This window comes from Eublepharis macularius, chromosome 9, assembly GCF_028583425.1.
Source record: "Eublepharis macularius isolate TG4126 chromosome 9, MPM_Emac_v1.0, whole genome shotgun sequence".
NCBI classification, from domain to species: domain Eukaryota; kingdom Metazoa; phylum Chordata; class Lepidosauria; order Squamata; family Eublepharidae; genus Eublepharis; species Eublepharis macularius.
The window spans coordinates 40,903,312-40,922,829 of NC_072798.1; the positions used below are offsets into that span (position 1 = coordinate 40,903,312).

The window sequence follows — 19,518 nt, forward strand, 5'->3', positions numbered from 1 at the left end:
TCTTTTTTGAGTTGATTCAACAAGAGACTCTTGAAGATGTATGGAGGAGAGAATATCCTAAAAGCAGACAGTTTACTTTTTATTCTGCAAGGCACTCCACATTATCAAGAATTGACATGATCTGGGCCTCAAAAGATTTGGCGTTATGGACTAAAGATGTAGAAATAATGCCGATGGTAGGCTCAGATCATAACCCAATTATGTGGAAACTAGGGAAAAGGAGAAAAAGGAAAGCATGGAGAATAAATGAGGACTTGCTACAGGAAAAAGAGAATATGGAAATATTGAGAAGAGAGACAAAGTTTTTCATACAATATAACGTGAATAAAGAAGTACCAACTGATAAAGTTTGGGATGCTTACAAGGCGGTGATAAGGGGCATACTAATGGACTTAAATGGTAGAGCAAGAAAGAAGAAAGAGGAGAAGAGACAAGAGATTGAGGAGAAAATAAAAGCTAAGGAAATTCAGTTAAAAAAGAGACCAGGGAAAAAGAAACTATACCAGGAAATTAAAATATTGCAAGAACAGCTAACAGCAATGAGTAATAAAGAATTGGAGTGGAATCTCAAAAGGCTGAACCAGAAAGCGTTTGAGGGTGCAAATAAACCTGGGAAGTACCTGGCACGGCAACTGAAGAAGAGAAGGGAAAAGAAAACAATAAATAAAATTTGTGAAGACGACAAAACGTATTTGGAACAGACTACCATTAGTAGAGCCTTTTACAAATTCTACGCTAAACTATACAACAAGAAAGAAGTAAATAAAGACTCAATAGCGTCATATTTGGAGAAAATGACATTTCCAGAAATCTCGGATGCTTGGAGAAGTAAATTGAACAGTGAGGTAACGGATGAGGAAATAAGTAAGGCAATACAATCTGCAAATCTAGGAAAGGCGCCAGGGCCAGATGGACTTACAGCTAAATTTTATAAGACTATGGCCAACGAGCTGGCACCATTCCTAAAGGAGGTGATCAATGGAGTTCTAAGGGATCAAAGGATTCCAGACACTTGGTCTGAAGCGAACATATCATTGATCCCAAAAGAGGGCCAAGATTTGACTAATGTGAAAAATTACAGACCTATATCGTTACTCAACAATGACTATAAAATTTTTGCGAAGATACTGGCGGAGAGACTGAAGGGGTGGCTTTCGGAAGTTATAGAGGAGGAGCAAGCAGGCTTTTTGCCAGACAGACAAATAAGAGACAATTTAAGGACAGTGATTGATGCTATTGAATATTATGACAAGCGTTGTGATAAAGAGGTTGGTTTCTTCTTTGTTGATGCTGAAAAGGCGTTTGACAATTTAAACTGGGACTTTATGTTTGCCACTATGGAAAAGCTACAATTAGGAGAAAGATTCATCAGAGCAATCAAGGAAATTTACAGAGACCAGACGGCAGCAATTGTGGTGAATGATGAACTGACTAAGAAACTGATTATAAGTAAAGGAACAAGACAAGGTTGCCCGTTGTCTCCACTGTTGTTCATTTTAGTATTGGAGATCCTGATGATACAAATACGACAAGACGAGGAAATTCGAGGAATAAAAATAAAGGACTATTCATACAAGGTCAGAGCATTTGCGGACGATATAATGTTAATCGTAGAGGACCCATTGGAGAACATGCCAAAAGTGATAGACAAGATCAAGGAGTTTGGAGACTTGGCAGGTTTTTATATTAACAAAAAGAAGTCAAAGATATTATGTAAAAATATGACTAAGCAGAAACAACAATTGCTAATGGAAACAACGGACTGTGAAGTAACAAGTAAGGTGAAATACTTGGGAATTGAACTGACTGCAAAGAATATAGATTTATTCAAGAACAATTATGAAAAACTATGGACTCAGATAGAGAGAGATTTGATTAAATGGAATAGGCTCAATCTGTCATGGTTGGGTAGGATTGCAGCAGTTAAAATGAACGTGTTACCAAGAGTGATGTTTTTGCTACAGACAATACCAATCATCAGAGACTCTAAACAATTTGAAAAATGGCAGAGGAAAATATCAGATTTTGTATGGGCAGGCAAGAAGCCTCGAGTGAAAATGAAAGTTTTACAAGATGCAAAGGAAAGAGGCGGAATGCAACTGCCCAATCTGAGACTTTACCACGATGCAATCTGCCTAGTTTGGCTGAAAGAGTGGATGACATTAAAGAACAAGAAATTATTAGCCCTAGAGGGATATAAAAAAATATTTGGATGGCACGCATACCTATGGCATGACAAAGTAAAGGTCAACTCGATGTTCCTGCACCATTTTGTACGGAGAAGTCTATACACAATCTGGAAGAAGTACAGAAATTATCTACAAGAAGGAACTCCTTGGTGGGTGGTTCCATATGAGGTGATAGACCCGAGAGCTGTTGATAATGAACGACAATGTTTAACTTACAAAGAAATAACTAAAATTGAAGCAGCTAAACTTAGAATAAAGACGCAAGAGGAACTATCACCTAATTACGATTGGTTCCAGTATAGACAGATCAGAGACTTGTATAATTCAGACTCTGTAAAGGGAGGTATACGATTAGAGAATTAGAACTAGAGCAGACCCTTCTTAAAGAGGACAAGAAAAGAATATCCAAGGTATACCAAGTACTGTTGAAATGGTATACCGAGGATGAGACGGTTAAAACACAAATGGTGAAATGGGCTATAAATTTCAACAAAGAAATAACAATGGAGGCATGGGAATACTTGTGGAAGACTACAATAAAGACAACGACATGTACTAGCATTAAAGAGAACATTTACAAAATGATTTATCGTTGGTACATGACACCAAAGAAGATTGCGCTAGGAAATTTGAACATTTCTAATAAATGCTGGAAATGCAAGAAGCACGAGGGCTCCCTCTATCATATGTGGTGGTCGTGTGAGGTAGCTAGGCAGTACTGGGGGGAAATAATAAGAGAAATGAGTGAAATTTTACAATTTCAAATCAATAAGAATCCAGAACTCCTGCTACTGAACTTGGGAATGGAGGGAATTCCAGCCCATCATAGGACGCTGATATTTTACATGACGGCAGCAGCTAGACTTTTATATGCGCAAAAATGGAAAGTACAAGAAGTGCCAACTATCGAAGATTGGATTTATAAATTGCTGTACATGGCTGAAATGGACAAGATGACAAGAAAACTGAGAAATCTGGACTCAGGGCAGTTTAACACAGACTGGGAGAAGCTGAAAAAATATCTGGAGAAGAAATGGGAGGTGGGAGGAAAACTGTGGCAGTTTGAGAACTACTGAAGTATAATAAAATGTAGAGGGGGGTGACTTTACCGGGGGGAGAAGAGATAAATGTGAATTTATAAGCAGTTAGATTAACAGATTGACATATATATAGATATATATAGGCCATATATATAGGCTAATAAACAGAACATTGATAGAAAATAATCAACTATAAGGATTAAATATAAGGACTGAGTAACCAATAATATTTTCTTTCTTTGATAAGATGTGTACAATGCACCAAACTGAATGTCTGAAGGTATAGATGAGTTAAATTGATTGACTATGTGATGATAGTTATATAGAATTATTATAAAAAGATAGAATGAGTAATATATAGAGAATAAGTCAAATTGTTTGATTTAAATGAATGTAAGATTTATATGGTTCATGATATATAGAAGGATTTAAAATTGGAGAATGGGATAAATTGTTTATCTAAGATGGAAACAAAAACTTACAGTTTGGGTATATAATATTAAAAATAGTTAAGGATGTACTGCTTAGAATAATGGAGAATATATATTTGTTTTAGATAGAGGAACTTAACAGAAGTAAGGGAAAAGGGACAAAGGGTTGGAAAACTGTTGTAAGTCAATAAGGGGGGGGGAAAGGGAGGGGGTTAGAAATGGAAAACTGGGGTAAATTGAATGTAAATGTAAAAATAACGGATTCTAACCCAATAAAAAATTTTTCAAAAAAAAAAAAAAAAGGAAAAGCTGCAAATGGGAGAAAAGTTCATACAAGCAGTTAAAGGAATTTATAAAGACCAAAGTGCAGCGATTGTAGTGAATGACGATTTGACAAAAAAACTGAAAATAAGCAAAGGCACAAGGCAAGGCTGCCCATTGTCTCCATTGCTGTTCATATTGATTTTGGAGATATTGATGATTCAGATACGAGAGGACGACACAATCCGAGGTATAAAGATAAGAGAGTTTACCTACAAGGTCAGAGCATTTGCGGACGACATAATGTTGATTGTAGAGGATCTGATAAAGGTATTACTTATCATAACCTCCCTATCTTATTCTTTAAAAAATCAGTTCTAAATTTCATCCCTCTTCTGCTATATTATAATCCAAGCTTAGATTAAAATAGATATCAATTCTTAATGGTAAAGTCACTTCTCTCTTCTGTTTAAAATGTCTTATTTCAAAAGTTCTCAAACTGCCACAGTTCTCCTTTCACATCCCATTTTTTTCCCAAAAATTGTTTCAGTTTCGCCCAGTCCGCCAAATACTGTCCCGGATCTAGGTCTTTAAGTTTTCTTGTCATTTTATCCATCTCTGCCATGTAGTTAAATAGAATAGTTAAACAAATATACTGATGGGGCATACTATATATACTATTATGTTGGTAGATTAGATATGTTTAAACTAAGACTTTTGTTATATATTATATTATATTATATTATATTATATTATATTATATTATATTATATTATATTATATTATATTATATTATATTATATTATATTATATTATATTATATTATATTATATTATATTATACTGGTCTATATTGAGGGGTATAAGATTTATACTATATTGATAGTATAATTGATAGATGTATATTATACTGATAGAATATTTGTTAGTATAATTGATAGAAGCATACTATATTGATAGGATATTTGATATATATGATAGAATACCTGGAAAAAAAATTAGAATGTGCTTAGACTAAGGGAATTATCAAGTAATAAGAGGGGGTAAGGGTGGGAAAGCTGTTGAGGGGGGAGGAAAAGGGTGGGGGATAGGGTTAATTAGATATTGAGGGAATTTATGTATTGAATTTGAAAAGTATACTCACCAATAAAAATTTTCTAAAAAAAAAAAAAAAGATATATGGAGAATGTTTGGGGGCCAGGGCTTGGTGCCATAGAGCTACCCCATCTATCTATCCCAATTAAAAACCCTTAAAGGAACAATCACTCAACCACACAGCCAACAGTCATACACACATGAAACACGAGGCACGTTCATTCAGAAGCAAACACAAGGCCATGCAATGGGACAAGAAAGTGCATGCAGGATGGCAAAGAAAGAAAGGGCACACAAACATAAACCCAACAAACATGCCCCCAGAGCCGGGCAATGGAGCAGCAGCCATGTCTGATCTCCACACCTCAAATGAGCAAATGCCGAGCTACAGAAAGACAGGCCACGCAAACCCTGATGCTCACCAAGGAGCCATGGAACCCCTATTTCAAGTATATTCAAGAAAGAGCCCCACAATCCCAAGGCTGGATGTGCAAGATCGTCTGGCAGGAATATCACTGAGTTTGTCTTTGGAGGGGAAGCATATGAAGCAGCACATGAGATATCCTCCCCGCCTCCCAAGCACACACTACAGCTCCCCCTACTCACCTCTTCCACCAGCACACCAACAGTTCGAAGAAGTGTCACAATAAATTATATGGGATGCTCCTGAAAGAAATTAAAACCATCTTCTAAACTAACTGATACACTGTCTCCTGGAAAATCTGGTTCAAGCACCATGGAAGGGTCTTTCAGCTTTAATTCATGGGTGGCTCATAAGTGCCTGCATATAGGCTTAGCAATGGGATGTTTAAGAATACATAGAGGAGAGGGGAGCAGTAAGGAAAAGCAGAGAGTGAGAGGGTAATAATACAAAGTTGGATTCCATTCCCTTTAAACTAACAATAGTTTCATCCTGCCTTAGGGGTTTCTTGAAAGATTTTGAAAGTATGGATTTGCTGGAACCACTTCTAGTTCAGCAAGATAATCCACCACTAGGAGCCAAAATTCTTGGAAACACCTTTTTTATGTTTCCAAATTTGGCATAGTTGTAGAAGGTTGCTTTCTCACAGATAGTCCAGATCGAGTTCCCCTCACACAGTGATAGAAAGGAAGTTCCTTTCTATCACAGAGTGATAGTCACTAGTTGGAAAGATTAGAAGGAACCAAAGAGTTTTCTCTCATCTCTTCTTCTAAAGACCTCAGACTTGCCATAAGTATAGAGAGGGAGGCCAGGGCCCTCGGTGGAGGCAGGGGATCCCCCAATCGCAGCCTCTGCCCTGCACCACCACTTACCTGGCCAGCGGGGTGGAAAAGCCCTCCATCCAATGCTGCCACAGCTTTCCCCCTGGTCACACCTCATTTCACATGAGGAATACAAAACCCAGCTGGCGAGCCTCGCTGCTGCGTCCCTGCTGTTAACGACACCCATCAAACCTGTTCAAGACTCAAGAGGTGACAATCCCCGCTGTGTACAAAAATGCCTTCTTTTGCAAAGTGGGATCGAAGTGTTCTTCAAGAATAGTGCAGAGTGATTCATGAGCATGCAACATTCTTGTAAGAGGGGGTGGAATTGTGAAAGCACTCAAATGAAAGCAGTGATTTGGTCCAGTTTACAGACCATGGACAGGGTCTTGTGAACACTGATAGCGATGGATTCAGGGAACTTTCTAAACTTGAAGGAGCCAGATTGGTGTGTGTGGGGGTGTGTGTGTGTGCCTCCAGTTCCTTATGTCTACTGAAGCCCAGCATGCCTGCCCTGCCCTCCCTCTCCCTGGCCCCTTTGCAAAGAAGAGCCTCTAAAGCAGAGTCCAAGCCCCCTCCCCATATGCAGAAGGCTGAGAAAAGGAGGCAGGGCAGGCAGCACAAGCCCTCCTTAAGATCAGAGCGGCATGGCAAAGGGCAACTGAGAGCCAAGCTACAAGTGTCACCTTACAAAGGTTGGACACTTGTCAGCTTACCTCAAGTTTTGATGGGAAATGTAGGCGTCCTGGTTTTACAGCTTGGCTCTCCATTACAGCTGCCAGACTGAAAATATTTTGTGTTTACCTTTCTGCATTTGCCACTTTTCCTTATTGCGATCCATCTCCTTTCACAAAGCAAGGAGGACTTCTTTTGCAGAAAACCACCCTTACCCCAACACTGCAATGTTTAAAATTAGTTAATTAAAAAATAGAGTGTATGCATGTGTGATTGAATGTGATGAATCAATCATCCAGTTGCTATGAAACACTTCTTCATGCTGGGCATCCACTGCAGGCATACCTTAATTACTACTGATCTTTAATGAGTTCATGGTGGGTGGGTTCTCTCATTCCTCTGAAAATGCTATCTGGCTCAGAGAAGCAGCTACAGGCCCCTGTGGACACAGAGAAGGAGGAGCAGCAACAGGTGTTGCTGTTTACAACCATAAGTACTCAAAACAAACAAACAAACAAACAAACAAAACACCACAGATTTTTTCAGATGTTTTTTGTAATGCCAAAGAATCCCAGTTTTGTGTTTACCATACTGGAAATCAGAGTAATGATCAGAAACAGCAATATATATTTTTGATTCAGGAATGTAGGGATTCACACCCCTAGTAAGAGGTCTTCTTAGTGGTAAATGTTATTCTGGAGAAAACAGTCTTTCAAATTTTAAGAGTAACCATAGGAAATCATGATGCAAATTTGATCCTCTTGATTATGGTTATATCACATTGCAGCGAATTTTTAAAATAATTTTTTAAAAATTTCAAATCCACCTCAGGTTTCACTTCATCCTGGAGCAGAGAAAAGTGTGGGGTTTTCATAGAGTAGATGTGAAAAATACAGAGAGCAGGTGGGAGAGGAAGGAAGGAGTGGTGGGAAAGAAGGCCCTATCAGGGTGGGGAGAAGAGGGAGACTATAGGAAGCTGGAGGATTGTAGGGCCAGACAGACAGTGGTAAGGAAGGAGATCTGGGCAAAGAAGCTGGGAGGGAAGGAAGGATGGCATGGATTTGGAGAAGGAAGGTAGCAAGGCAGGTAACAGATCCTGTTGTCACATGTTATTGGTGGAAGAAGGTATGGTAATGGAAACCAACTTATAGGTGGGGCTGAGGGATCCCTTTTAATACTTTTCTTCTACTTTGCATAGGCATCATTTAACCCACTTTGAAATAATGTAAATGCTCCTGATCCAAATTGAATTATTTTTGACATTTGGGACATTCAGAAACTTTCTTTTCTGACAGTTGTTTTAGTGCCTTATTGTCTGGTAAGGCTTCATCTCAAAAAGTAAACATACTGACATTGTAAGTTAGTGTAAGAGGGACTATTTGAGCTGATGGGTGTCAGCAACACCCAACCCTGTAAGAACACAATAGCCGCAAGTAAAATATGATAGAACATAAAGGATGTCTTATCATTTTTATGGACGTAAGACATCAAGTAAAATTCTTGTTTAGGCAACCTGACTTTATAGGGATAAGAGGAGTTCCTTTAATGTTCCAGAATTTAGCTCTATGCTGTACAACATTCCACTTTAACTCTAATTTAATAAGGATTCCTAATGCAGCCATCCCACTATATATAGGATTAGCCAAAACAAAAGCAAATAGTTCACTATCTTGTTCTATCTTAGTGTTGCACAAGCATGTACCGAACAAGATACTTGCACATAGTGCAGATTGTGTCTGTGGCCTAAGGACAGCAGCCCATACAGCTTGGGGCTGTGAACATGTAGCTGGAATTGCACAGATCTTTCTAATCGTTCTGATCCACCTCCCCAATGTGTTGGGAAAGATGAGGCAATGCTGCAAAGTAACAAATCAAACTAAACCAGTGCCATGGCTGTCTGAAAAGCAACACCGTGGAGAAATGCTGTCCATCCTAGAGATCACATTTATAATCCAATAACCAGAACTGCTATCTGGCTGCAAGTCCGTAGCTGGCAAAAGAGAAAAGGTCCTGGGGGTGAGCAAAACTCAAACACACAACACTTCAGTGTTTACAGGTACAAATGGCTCCAGCCAGAGAGGGGGAAAAGGTTTACCATCTAACACCTCTGTACATCATCACATCTAAGAACAGAGGCTGGGGAGGCCAAAAGGCTAGACTGTATTTTTTCCTTATGATTCAGGAAGATCAGGACTGACCCCAGAGGAGGACAGACTCCTCAAGGGGAGATTATAAATTCTTAGGACACAAGAAGGTAGTTCTCTTTGATCTTCCACAGATGAACACAAGCCACAAAGAATTATACCTGGGGCCTCCATCTTGACCATGTGTTGAGGGGCACTGGGGAGAAATTCCCAAAGCTGAAAAGTAAGGTAATGGAGATTTTAAGTGCTACAAATTCAAGAGTTATCAGCCTATCCTAATTTAACCTAATTTAGAGTCAGCACTGTCTGTTTTCACTGATTCTTTTTATCCTTGTTCAACTTGATGCTTGTACAGTCCATGTGTACTCTTTTTATTTATTTATTAAATCTTCTTATAATTTGAACCCTCTAAGCCTTTACTACTTTAAAGTTAATTCATTTCCCACCTCCTTGCACCTTTTCAAGGGCCAAAATAGATGTGGCTGGTGCTGCAAGGCCGTCTGATTCCACAGTGCCACAGTTCTAATGAGGATCAGACCCTCATCATCTTGCCAAGCCCCTTCTGGTGGCAGTGGATCCTTCACTGCCTGTGGGCACTTCCTACTGCTGGTTGGCAGGGGGGAAATGGCAAGAAACGGGGGAAATCAACATCCCGACATGCTGATGTGACGTCACTCCCCATGCACCCTAAAGTGGTGTCAGCATGCTGCCAGGGGCACTGGGAACTCTAGAGTTTAGCTCAGATGCTAGAGCATTGCTGGTGAAACACTGACGTCATTCTGGGTGCATGGGACATGACGTCAGAACATCTCCAGCAATGTTTGCAAGTTGCTGGTGATGTTATTACATTGTCAGAAAGGCCTTTCCCCAATGAGGTAAGTATCCTGCGAGTCACTCAGGGGGACCTGGCTACCCTAGTCCCTTGAAGTGTTTTTAAATGTCCATAGTAGTCTCTAAAACGGTGTTGGTGTCCACGGTTCAGACTTATGGATGATATAACGTCTAGTTTGGCCCCATGTTTAAAACTAAAGTGAAAAGCAGCCACAGGTACTACAATTAAAGTCAGGACACTATTCAGGGAAGGTGGTTTTAATAAACCATTTATGCTAGGATGTTTTAGGGTTGCCAGCCTCCACATGGGACCTGGAGAGCTCCCTGATTTACAATTGATCTCCAAATGACAAAGATCAGTTCCCCGGGAGAACTGTATGCTATATCATAGATTCCGGGGGAAATCCGTACCCAAACTCTCCCTCCATAGGCACCACCCCCAAATCTCCAGGAATTTCACAGCACAGACTCGACAACCCAAGTATTTGGCTATGCAAATGAACCCCCAACTTCCTGTATTTCATCCTACGGAGGAAGCATACAAGAACCTGTAATTTTGTTATGTATACCAGGATTAGTAAAGGGAAAATTATAATTGGAGGAGGGATAAAAATCTCTTCCCATATTAAACAACCCAAGTCTGAATCAGGGCTCCCCATAGATGCTTTTGTCTTTAGGGGGGAAAACTAAAACAAGAGATCTGCAGCAGCTGTAGTTTGACCATGAACTTTGTAATTTATTTGAGGATAAGCCCTTTTGTTACTAATTAATTTTAAAGTAAACCTATTCATTTAGAGATTTTAATAGTGGATCTCATTCTTGCAAGAATCTAGTTCTGAGAAGAGGAAGGAGAATGTGCATGAGTAAAAGAACCTGGAACATCTGAGATTTGCAGAAGCAAGAATTAGTCTGGAAGAAACCAAGTGAGTGGAGAGGGATGGAAACTCTGATGGCTGTGATCTCTTGGATGGGGGCTCAGGCCTCATCCTTTTGGAACAATATCACAGCAGTGCTCATCTATCTCCTACTTCTGGCCCTGCTGCTTGATTATGTGATGTTCAGGAGGAAAAGCAGCCGCCTTCCACCGGGACCTACTCCTCTACCTTTCTTTGGTAACTTGCTGCAGCTCGATTTCTGGCGCCCAGTTAACACCGTCCAACAAGTAAGTGACAGTCAGTGTGGTATAGTGATTAGTAGGTGCATGCATCTTTTGTGTCTGGGGTTGTTGAGCAAAATGTTTAACATGATTAGATAGTTTTCCTTTGGGGAAATGGCAGGTCAGGGTCAAAAATTGTCATTTTTTTCCTGTTCTCAGGATTTTTGTGGCTGTTCTGACTTGAAGGAAAATTCCTTCCTTACCCCACCCCAAAGTGGCAAGTAGCATTAACATGGGCATACAAGAAAGGACCATGAGAGCCTAGGACAAGGTCTTCATGCCCTCCCTTTCCCAATCTGCCTAAATTAATATTGAGTCATAGAATCAGCATTGCTGTCAGATGGCCATCTAGCCAGTTTTTAAATACCTCCAGGGAAGCCCTCCAGCTGCCAAAGAAGCCTATTCCACTGATAGAAAAGAGTCCAGTAGCACCTTTAAGACTAACCAACTTTACTGTAGCATAAGCTTTCGATAATCACAGTTCTCTCCTTCAGATGCATCTGAAGCTACAGTAAAGTTGGTTAGTCTTAAAGGTGCTACTGGACTCTTTTCTATTTTTGCTACTACAGACTAACATGGCTAATTCCTCTGGATCTATTCCACTGAGAATCTGTCAGGAAGTTCTTCCTAATGTTTAGCCTAAAACCCTTTTGCTTTAATTTCAACCCATTGTTTCTGTCCAACCATTTGGGGCAACAGAAAACAACTCCACTCCATCCTCTATGTGACAGCTTTTTAAATATTTGAAGAGGGCAATCAGATCAACTCTCAGTTGCCTTCTCTTCAGGCTAAACATACTCAGCTCCTTCAGTCTTTCCCAACCCCTCGCCATCTTTGTTACCTTCATTTGGAGACGTTCCAGCTTGTTAACATTCTTCTTAAACAGTAGTGTTCAAATATGAACACAGAACTCTGAGTGAGGTCTATATATAAATAGAACTGGTCCTAATTATTATCATACCTGACTTTTTAATGGACCAGAACATAACCAAGTAGTGCAGTGAGATCAGCTGACTACAAATAAGCAACTATATCACCCAAGATTGAGTTAGACAAATAGACTATAAATATACTTACATTCACTTTACAGAATGACTTTTTACAAACTGAATATTTACTTCCCTGTAGTCATTATAAGTGTTTTGAGGATGAACTGATACAACATTTACAAATTAAAATGAATTCTATTTTAGAGGGAAGTAAGATGCCTGAGATGTGGAAAGAGGTGAATATAACATTAATACCAAAAGAGGGTCAAGATCAGACATTAACTATGAACTATAGGCCAATATCGCTAATAAATAACAATTATAAGTTATTTACAATGATTCTAGCTGGACAATTTAAAACAATTCTTCAGGACATGATTCATGAAGATCAGAGTGGATTTCTGCCTAAAAGACAGTTGAGAGATGTTAGAATAGTATTGGATATTCTGGAGCATCTGGAAAAATGTAATGAGAAATGAGGTGCTTTGATCTTCCTAGATAGAGAAAAGGCCTTTGACAATTTAAATTAGAATTCTATGTTCAGAGTCTTGGGGGATGTGGATTTTGGAGAAAATTTTATAAACTTGGGGAAATTGATTTATACATCTCAAACAGCTCAAATAATTGTAAATGGTCAGTTGACCAAACCATGTGGAATACAAAGAGGTACAAGACTAGGTTGCCCACTGTCACCATTACCGTTTATACTTGTTTTGGAAGTTTATACTTGTTTTGGAAGTTTTGAAAAGAGAGAGAAGACAAGATGAAAAAATTTGAGGTATAAAGGTCATAAATTAAGAGCCTTTATTGACGATTTTGGTGTTGGTTTTGGAAGATCCTCTTAAAGAAATTGAAATGATGTTGAAATTGAAAGAATTTGGTGATGGCAGCGAGAGTACTATTTGCAGCAAAATGGAAAACCGATACTTGTCCTGGGATCCCAGAGTGGAGAGATAAGATTTATGAATTTGCTTCAATGGCCAAACTGTCTACCTATTTACATAACAGATCAATAACTGAATTCTGGGGAAAATGGGAGGACATTTTTGATTTGTGTGAACCACGAAGTTCACATAATTAAAATATGTTAAGTAGAGGGAAGGCATTTAAACCCCCACCAGCTTGGATCAGCTGCTTGTCGGGGAGATCCCCAACAAGCAGCTGATCAGGGGGTATAAATGCCCCTTTCCGTGACACTGTGAAGCGGCATGGAAAGGGGCATTTAAACCCTACGAACCACAAACTGGTTCGTGAACTTGCCCCGGTTCGTGAAAGTTCATGGTTCGTGAAACGCCAGGAGCCACGAATTGCAGGGTTCATTTTTTTCATGGTTTATGCCCACCTCTAGAGGGGATCCTGTAAAAATTGGTGGAGGTACTGCTTGTTACCCCTCTTGCAAAGCCTTCTCCTTGCTGCTGATTCCCCCATTTACTCATAAGGAATCCCATTCTGGCAACAACTCCAATTTTATATATGATTACAGCAGCAAGACTACTATAAGCACAGAAGTGGAAGAATTAGACACTGCATACAATGGAGGATTGGCTGATAATGAGTTAATAAGTTTGTTTGTTGATGAATGGAAACTCTTCATAAATTTCTTATATGAAATAGATAATAATGACCTAATGATTTCTGGATTTCTGGATTAAACAATTTGGACATTAGACAAAAGAGAGCTTTTAATTATTACTTAAAGTAAGTGTAAATTTGAAGATGAATCCAATATTTGTTGCAGAGAAAATTGGTAGCCCTTTTAATTTATATTGTTCATTTTTTCTTTTTTGTTGTTTCTTTGTCTTATGAGTATGTTATTTCGGTATGTTGGTTAGTTGTCTGTTTTCTTTATTAGTTTTTTGTGCAACTGTAGTTTTTAGGATTGTTCTTGAACTATATAAAACTCTCATTTAAAAAAAATCAACTGAAAGGCTCAGGTAGAATTTGTATTCTCAGTAAAGTGCATAATAAGCATAAGAGGAGCTCAGGGCCGAATCAACACTTCCCTACCTTCCGCTTTTCATGTGTGTTAATCGCGCTGGATTCTATCCCGCAATGTCCCAGTCTGTGTTCACATCCCTTCTCTTACTGCCGCTGCCTCGTGCTATACTTCGTCCACATCCCTGGTAGAATCGCACAATACGGGGCGGGTTTAGATCCGACGTTGCCGATGACAACATCACGTTCATTTTTTTTTTCATTTTTTCATCAGATTTCCACTAGAGCGTTTTTTTGCTAAATTGCTATGGCGAGGCCACACCCCTATGATGCCTGTGATTGGTTAATGTTATTCTATGCCTTCTTCCTTGAAATCCATTGGACCATTATTCTGGCGGGCTAATTTGAACTGATATTTAAGGTGGGGGTGATCCAACCTCTCCAAACGGGCAGACTAATTATTTCACGCTTGAATGTACTGTTAGAATGACGGATTTCCACTATAACAGTAATTTCAACAGTAAAAAAAAAGTAATTTTAACAGCCACCGATATTTCCAACTGTTCGGTGTCCTAAAAATGACATGGAAATGGAAATGATACCACCCCTTGATGTCTCCACAGGGATTTTGGAGCACCCCGATTAAGATTTATGGCCGGGATTGTGCAACAATGCTGGGAAAGTCCCCTTTAAAAAGGGGTGGGGGGAGGGCGGGCAGGCAGGCATGCTGCAGAGAGAGTGAAAAAGCTTGATAATTGCACGGCAAAGAGGGATGGTGTTCCGGAAAGGCTGCAAACACAGAAGTGGGGTGGTTTGAAGGGGGCGGTCTCCTTGTGAAACGCTTCTACTTGTCCACATCCATGGTGAGAACCGCGCAAGAGAAGCGTTTGAATGCATGACAAATTCGTCTGAGGCGCAACGCGAAAGACACGAGAGAATGGCGGGATTGAGGTAAGAGTATGTGAACAGCTCTCTGAGAAGCGAATAATAGGTGGGAAAAAAGCGGAAAACTTGAGACGTGTGGATTCGGCCATGGTCTCTGTGGTTCAGATTCTGTTTTACAGAGTGGACTGTGAGATGCCCATGGAAGGCTTAACATGTAGGGCATTGGGACCCAAAGTTTCTGCTGTTGTTGCCTTCCCTCCCCCTTACTGCTATTTAGAGAGTTAGATGCGGACATGGGAGTTCCACGTAGTTATTCCAGATAACCATTGGTGGACCTATCCTCCATGAATTTGTCAAACCCTCTTTTACAGCCCATTAGGCTTGTGATGGAGTGTGTTGGGAAATGAACATTCTTGGCGATAAACAGAATCAAACAACCTCTTAGAGACCCAGGCCGATTCCAGACGACTAACCTGAAGGCACTGCATGCCGCCATGTTCTGGATCGCGACGGGGAAAACGCAAAATATCGCGTTTTCTCGCGCGAGTTTGGCACGATGGATACAAAGCCATTGTGATCCTAGCTATTTTGTTTTCAGATCCTTTCTTACTAATTTCATTTACCTTTTTTACCTTTGCCACACAATGAGCTGCATCATCTGTTATGATCCCAAGAGCTCTTGCCTGTTGAGTTACCACCAATTTATGTCATGTATGCATACTGTTGGAATGTTTGTTTCAATGTATAACACTTTATATTTACACTGAGGGCCAAGCTATAAGTGATGAATTACACTTGCCTGGCAAGTGAACAGACTCACATGTATTCCTCCCTGTTCACTTGCCATTCACTTCCTCTCCACTTGATCAAGTGCCAGGCAAGTGTAATTTGTCACTTGTAGCTTGGCTCTGAATCACACTCAGGATATTTTCTTACTTGCTCATTTTGCAGAGATCCCTTTGGAGCTGTCCTCAATCTTCTTTGTTTCTTGCCATCAGGAATAATGTGATGTCATCTGCACTCGTGGCTACCTCCAAGTGAAAAGAGCGCGGATCTTTTACGAACAAATTCAGTAACTCCAACCCCAGTACCAATCCCCGTGACATTTGTTTAGGCCTTAATGAGGGGCTATAGTAAGGGGTTCTTTTTCTTTATCGCATTGTCCTCTGGATATCACACTTATTTTCCTGTTCTTGTTTGTTACCATAGTTGACAAAAAGATATGGAATGCTCTTCCTAGCCCAAGCTGGATGGACAAATCTAGTTGTATTGAATGGGTTTAAGGTGATGAAGGAGGCACTGGGAAAGAAAACCGAGGACTTTATTGAGCGACCATCTGTCCCACTATTGTGTCTAGCAGGCTACACAGAGAATTGTCAAGGTGAGTATCGCTCATGTGGTGATGAGATGGACTATGTTTGTCCTAGCAATACTTATATGCATTACTGTAGTATCAAACCACAAAGAAAAATTAACTGGCGAGAACTTTAAATGTAAGGGACCCATCTCTTCTCTCCTTTGATCTCATTCATTTTGAATAGAAGGAATTATATTACCAATGACAGAACCATTTACAGTTATTATGGTTGTATATTTATGGTACTGCAAAGAGACTAGAAATGCTTCTTTGATGTATATGAGCTTCCTACTTCAAACCTTCACTTAGTAGGGTTCTCAGGTGCCTGCCAGTGGCGAGCAAACTCCCGTGGGTTTGCTCTGTTGCCCACCAATCTGCCAGGGATCGGTGGGAGGTGGCAAGCCTCCAAGAGGTCCCCCGCCACTGGCAGGCAGCCAGGGAATATGCACAGCATGCACGGTCCCATGGGGCCCAACAATGTCACTTCCTGAAGTGACATCATTATGCCAGTTGCGGGCATGCTCCTGCAAAAGTGCCAGGGACTCCACCCTCCTGATGGGAGGTGATGGGTACCTGGCAACCCTACTTGGAAGTGACATCAACACGCAAGTGCTGGGAGTGTGTGTGCATTTTGCATGAGCTTGAAAAGGCTCATGGGCAAGGCAGAAGGCAAGTGCCAGGTCACCCCTTCCTGCTGGGAGGGTAAGACAACCTGGTAACTCTACCACTCAGCCATGAAAAGTACTATGTGAATCTGGGCCTGTAATTCTCTCTCAGCTTAGCCTTCCTTTCTGGGCTGTTGTTAGGATATAATTATAGAAGGAACAAATATCAGTACCACAGTAAGCTCCTTGTAAGAATGATGGGATAAAAATGTAATAGGTAGATAAATGGAATTCCTTTTCTCCGTAGCATAGCAACAGTGGAGGGCAGTGATAGAAAGAACTTGAGAAAATACTTAGAACTGCCACTGCTATGTGCTTGAGTCTACCACAGGTGTGCCAAGACAGACACACAAGAGATTTCATGTGTGTCTGCGGATGTATGGTGGATTGGTTAGATGACCCGATGAAGTTAATTTAATGAAACAAGATCAAAAGCAGCTGGCCCCTTGTTGGGTCCATGAAGGGATCTTTTCCTTTGTGGTTCCAGCTCCACCTGTAAGAGATAACAGAAAGATATGTTAGAATAACACCCTTGGATACTTACCTGTTGAACTTGCATATTTCCTTCGGGAGTACTTTTTCTCCATGCACCTAGGGGGAAAAAAAAGAACTTTCTATTCTCTGACATGTGGCTGGATTGATGTTACCGCCTCTTTCTGAATGGACCTTTGGGCTGTCTTTCTATTTTTATAGAAGTATATTTATTGTGAAATATTGGTATTCTTTTAAATGTATGTATTGTATTGTATTTATTAAGATTAGATTGTATTTATAATGAAATATAGCATTTAGTCACCGTGCACATTATAATCTATTTATAAATATTTATTATGATTTCCTTCTTGCATAGTCTTCTCTAGAGACTTCCCCTGAGTTGTGGGTTTCCACGCTTTGGCACAGCATATCTCTTGGGGGGCTTCCCTTGTTGTTGTAAAATTGGAATATGGCCAGGGAGAAGTGTTTGGAACAAGCAGTGAATTCATAAGAATGTTTTTCACATACTTCAGGACTAGTCTTGGCAGGCTGCAGCACTGGCTGGAAAGAGCAGAGGAAATTCGTTCTCTCCACTCTGAAAACCTTTGGAATGGGGAAGAAAACTCTTGAAATGATGGTATCTAAAGAAGCTGAACATCTGTGCTCTGAGCTGAAATCACAAGGAGGTGCATCTCATTTTTATTGAAATAGACTGTAGCTTGGGATGTGTTAGAGAAGAAAAATGGGCCTTATGGCCCTGGCTCCATGTTATCATACTGAAGAAAACATATGATTCCCCGCTCACAGGCTTATAGTTAGAATTCAGAAGAGTCCTGTGGCAGCTTATAGACTAAGGACAATCTAAAGGTTATGAGTGACCTGAGTTGACATGGTTATAGGATTGCTAGGACCCCGCACCCCCCAGGTGGGAGGTGGAAGGCCCAGAACTCACCTTTTGTTCAGTGTTCGCAAGCGCTCTCCTGGGTGGTGCAATGACATCACTTCTGGGAAGTGACATCATTATGTGGGCCACCCTGGAAGTGTTCCTGCGCTCCGCAGGACCCCGAGGCCCGATTCGGGACTAATTGGACTCAGATCGGGACGATTCAGCCTGGATCGGGCAGCTGTGGAGCGCGGGAGTGCTGCTGCACTCTGCAATGGCCCAATCCAGGCCGATCTGTGCCCAGATAGGGCCAATTTGGCCTGAATCGGGCTGCTGCAGAGCGTAGGAGTGCTGCTGCACTCCACAGCGGCCTGATTTGGGCCAATTTGGGCTCAGACTGGGCCGCTGTGGCACACAGGAGTGCACCATGGGGCCTGGGAGCATGCCGTGGGGCCCAAGAGCACACTCTGAGAGGCGCGTTCCCCCCAGCTGGCCATGTAAGCGGGGGTGGGGGTGGGAGACTGGGAACCCTAGACATGGGGCCAGAAAAAGGGGCAAATAACCACACCCCCTGGAGCCATTTCCACTGGCAAAAACAGTGGGGTAGCAGAGCTCCCACCTCCTCACAGTTCTCTAGAGCCCAAGAGGGCACAGATTGTTTTTTAGGTGACTAAACCCACTTTATAGAAGCCATTACATGTGACAGTGAGTCGAGTTCCAGAATGCACTATAACAAGCTGAACCAGCAACATTTGTTTGTAATTTCAGCTCCTTTTCCTGTTATGTGCCCCCCAATAGACAATACTAACCTTAGTGGACTGGTTCAATATATATGCGTTTGCTTCTTTTCAACGCCAAACTCCTGGGGTGTATTACTGTGATCAGGTTTGGAGACTGTTGGCTAATGAAGCATACCCTGCCAGATGTGCCTTTCAGTCAGAGATACATTTGAATCTCTGGGCAAGAGCTGCTTTTCATAATGCAATGAAAGGCAGCTTGTACAAGCGTGCGAAAAGCATCACTAGCATCCCTAAAAATCTGCACAAATACCAACACACAAAGTATTCTAGGGTATATTCATACCCCAAGCCACATTCCAGTATAACTTGGGCTGGAAAAGTTCCCAGATAAACAGCAGTGTTTGTGATGACAGAAGCCAAACACCCAGAGCTTGAAAAAAAAATACTTTTGTGTAGATTTACACTTAACTCACACCAGTCCTTTGTTTCAGGTTATTTACTGAATGTGACAGTGTCATAAGAGGAAA

General features: G+C 40.8%; 1 protein-coding gene across 2 annotated transcripts in view; it reads left to right on the top strand.

Moving 5' to 3' along the window:
- The window catches only part of LOC129335279 (cytochrome P450 2D14-like), a 69,970-nt gene that overhangs the window by 23,987 nt on the left and 26,465 nt on the right, over positions 1-19,518 (top strand). For both annotated transcript variants that reach the window (XM_054987712.1, XM_054987711.1), the window contains exons 2-4: positions 10,734-11,069; positions 16,082-16,253; positions 17,902-18,054. In XM_054987712.1, coding sequence (XP_054843687.1) covers positions 10,845-11,069; positions 16,082-16,253; positions 17,902-18,054 — 550 coding nt within the window. In that variant the 5' untranslated portion in view covers positions 10,734-10,844. The remainder of the gene's footprint in view (positions 1-10,733; positions 11,070-16,081; positions 16,254-17,901; positions 18,055-19,518) is intronic.